General features: G+C 66.9%; 1 protein-coding gene across 1 annotated transcript in view; it reads left to right on the forward strand.

Moving 5' to 3' along the window:
* Positions 1–2: 2 nt before the first annotated feature.
* Positions 3–2139, forward strand: part of AJAP1 (adherens junctions associated protein 1) — a gene marked incomplete at its 5' end in the record, with an annotated part of 51488 nt that continues 49351 nt past the window's right edge. The window contains one exon of the mRNA XM_006766833.1: positions 3–333. Coding sequence (XP_006766896.1) covers positions 3–333 — 331 coding nt within the window. The remainder of the gene's footprint in view (positions 334–2139) is intronic.

The following is a 2139-nucleotide window of genomic DNA, read 5'->3' on the forward strand; positions in this document are numbered from 1 at the left end:
TGCACCTCCGCGGCAGCAGGCCCACCACGGAGGCCGAGTTCATCGCGTGGGGGCCCACGGGGGAGGAGGAGGCCCTGGCGGCCAACACGATTCCCGATGGCCCCACCACCGTCTCCTACTTCCAGACGCGGAAGACCACCACGGCCACGGCCACCACCGTCGCCACGGCCACCACGGCCACCGCCCTGACGCTGCAGACTAGGGGGGTCACCGCGCCCCTGGACCCCAGGAACAGGGTCCCGGCTGGGCTCAGCACCACGGAGCCTTCCACCAGCCCCAGCAGAGACAGCGGCAAAGACACCAAGCCCCCGCGGATTCTGGGGGAGACCTCAGGTACGCCCCTGCTTTTCTGGTTGGGGTTCGCACGGGGTGAGGGATTTCCTGGGGGCATGGCTGGGGGGCAGGGTGCTGAGCTGGCCTGGGCGATGCTTCTGGGTGGGACTGTGTGTGGCAGAACCTAAAGCGAAGGCACAGGCACGGGGCCAGGAGCGGTGCGGGGCACCTGGGAGAGAGCGCTGTGCCCACGAACGTGCGGCAAGTATAGGCGGAGGGAACGGCCTGGAGCGGGTGCTGGGCCGCCGGCTCCCCCTCCCCCGGACCGGAGCGGCTGGTCCAGGTGCCTTCAGATTCCTTCAGGGCGTGGCTCTGCAGGTGGCCGCTGCCCGACGGGCTGATGAAGGCTCAGTTTAGACGAAGAGGGGCCCCGGCGGGAAGGAAAGGCCCCCCGTGGGCGGGGGCAGCTGGGGCTGCTCAGGTGGGCGCGGCTGGGGGGTCCGGTCCTCGGCCCCTGGTGCTGGGTGCCGGGCTGGGAGTGCCTCCTGCAGCGAGGTTTCCTCCTCCTGCTCCGCCTGCACTGCGTCCTCCGATGGCTTCCGAGGAGGAGGGCTAGAGGTCTCGTGTGCCCAGGCCCGTCTCTCCCCCTGTGGCCACCCGCGTGTCCCCACCGCATGGCTGCAAGGACAGCGGAGTAGGGGACCTCCGTCCCAGCTGCCTCCAGCTTCCCTTGCCCAGGCCTCTCCACGACTCACGTGCATAGGTGGGACCTGTGTGTGCGACAAGCAGCCGTGCTTGCTGACTTAGGAAAAGGGGGGGTGCCGTGTCCAGGGCATGAGCTCAGAGCAGGGGGCGGGGGGCAGCAGCCTCCTCCACACCCGGCTTGCTCTGCACGTCCTAAGGTTTGGGGGCTCCTGGGGCCCTGGCGGGTCCATTCAGAACCCAGGAGGGGAGGGGTTGCTCCCCGGGGTCCGTTGGCAGACCTGGCCGGTGTCCCCTGCACTTGACCCCTGCCCTCGTCACTGTGTCCCGGCTGGCAGGCCGGCCGTGGCCAGCAGCTGGACGGGCTGTGTGGTATGTGTGGCTTTTGTTCCGTGGCCTACTTTCGCCCTTCCCCGGACAAGGGAGCTGTGGCTTCCCACTCACTCTCTTCCCTAGAGAGCGACACACGATGAACGCGGAACCTGCTCCCTCTGGGGCGAGGGCAGGGCCGGGAGCCTGGGTGCCTCACGGGAACGCGCCCGCAGGGCTGGGCACGGCTGACCCCCACCCCCACCCCTGTCCGTCCACATACTGGCCATGGCCTGCCAGCCAGCCAGCCAGGAAGCAGACACGAGGGCAGGGGTCAAGTGCAGGGCCCAGGGGCCTGCAGTCCATCCTCTCTGTGCCAGGCGCCTCCGTTTTCATCTCAATGAGCTCACACGCCGTCATGGTGATGAAGTGAGGGCTGCCGCCTCGGTTCCTGTCACCCCTTGGCCCACGGCCCTGACTGTGTAGATGCGGATGGAACCCCAGTCCCCCTTTACCCCCCATTTCGTCTGTGGTGACTAAAGGAAGCGCGAATCAGTTCCCAGGACATGGGATGTCGCTGCTCCAACTCAGCAGATGTGATCTTGGAGAAGATGTGCGGTTCCTCCTCATGGAATCTGGTGCGGAATTAATTTGTTTAGCAAAACAGATTGAAAGGGGGTAAATATGCGTGTGCGATGCAGAGCGAGGGTAATTCTGGGAAGGGACGCGGAGGCTGGGCGGGGACGGCCAGCGGCCCTCGCTTCCAGGCCGAGGCGAGGAGAGGCGGGAAGCGTGGAGACGGTGCCTCTAACCGGGGGACCGCCCAGGCCAACTGGTTCTACATGAGTGACACAG

Source organism: Myotis davidii, unplaced genomic scaffold (genome assembly GCF_000327345.1).
Source record: "Myotis davidii unplaced genomic scaffold, ASM32734v1 scaffold299, whole genome shotgun sequence".
NCBI classification, from domain to species: domain Eukaryota; kingdom Metazoa; phylum Chordata; class Mammalia; order Chiroptera; family Vespertilionidae; genus Myotis; species Myotis davidii.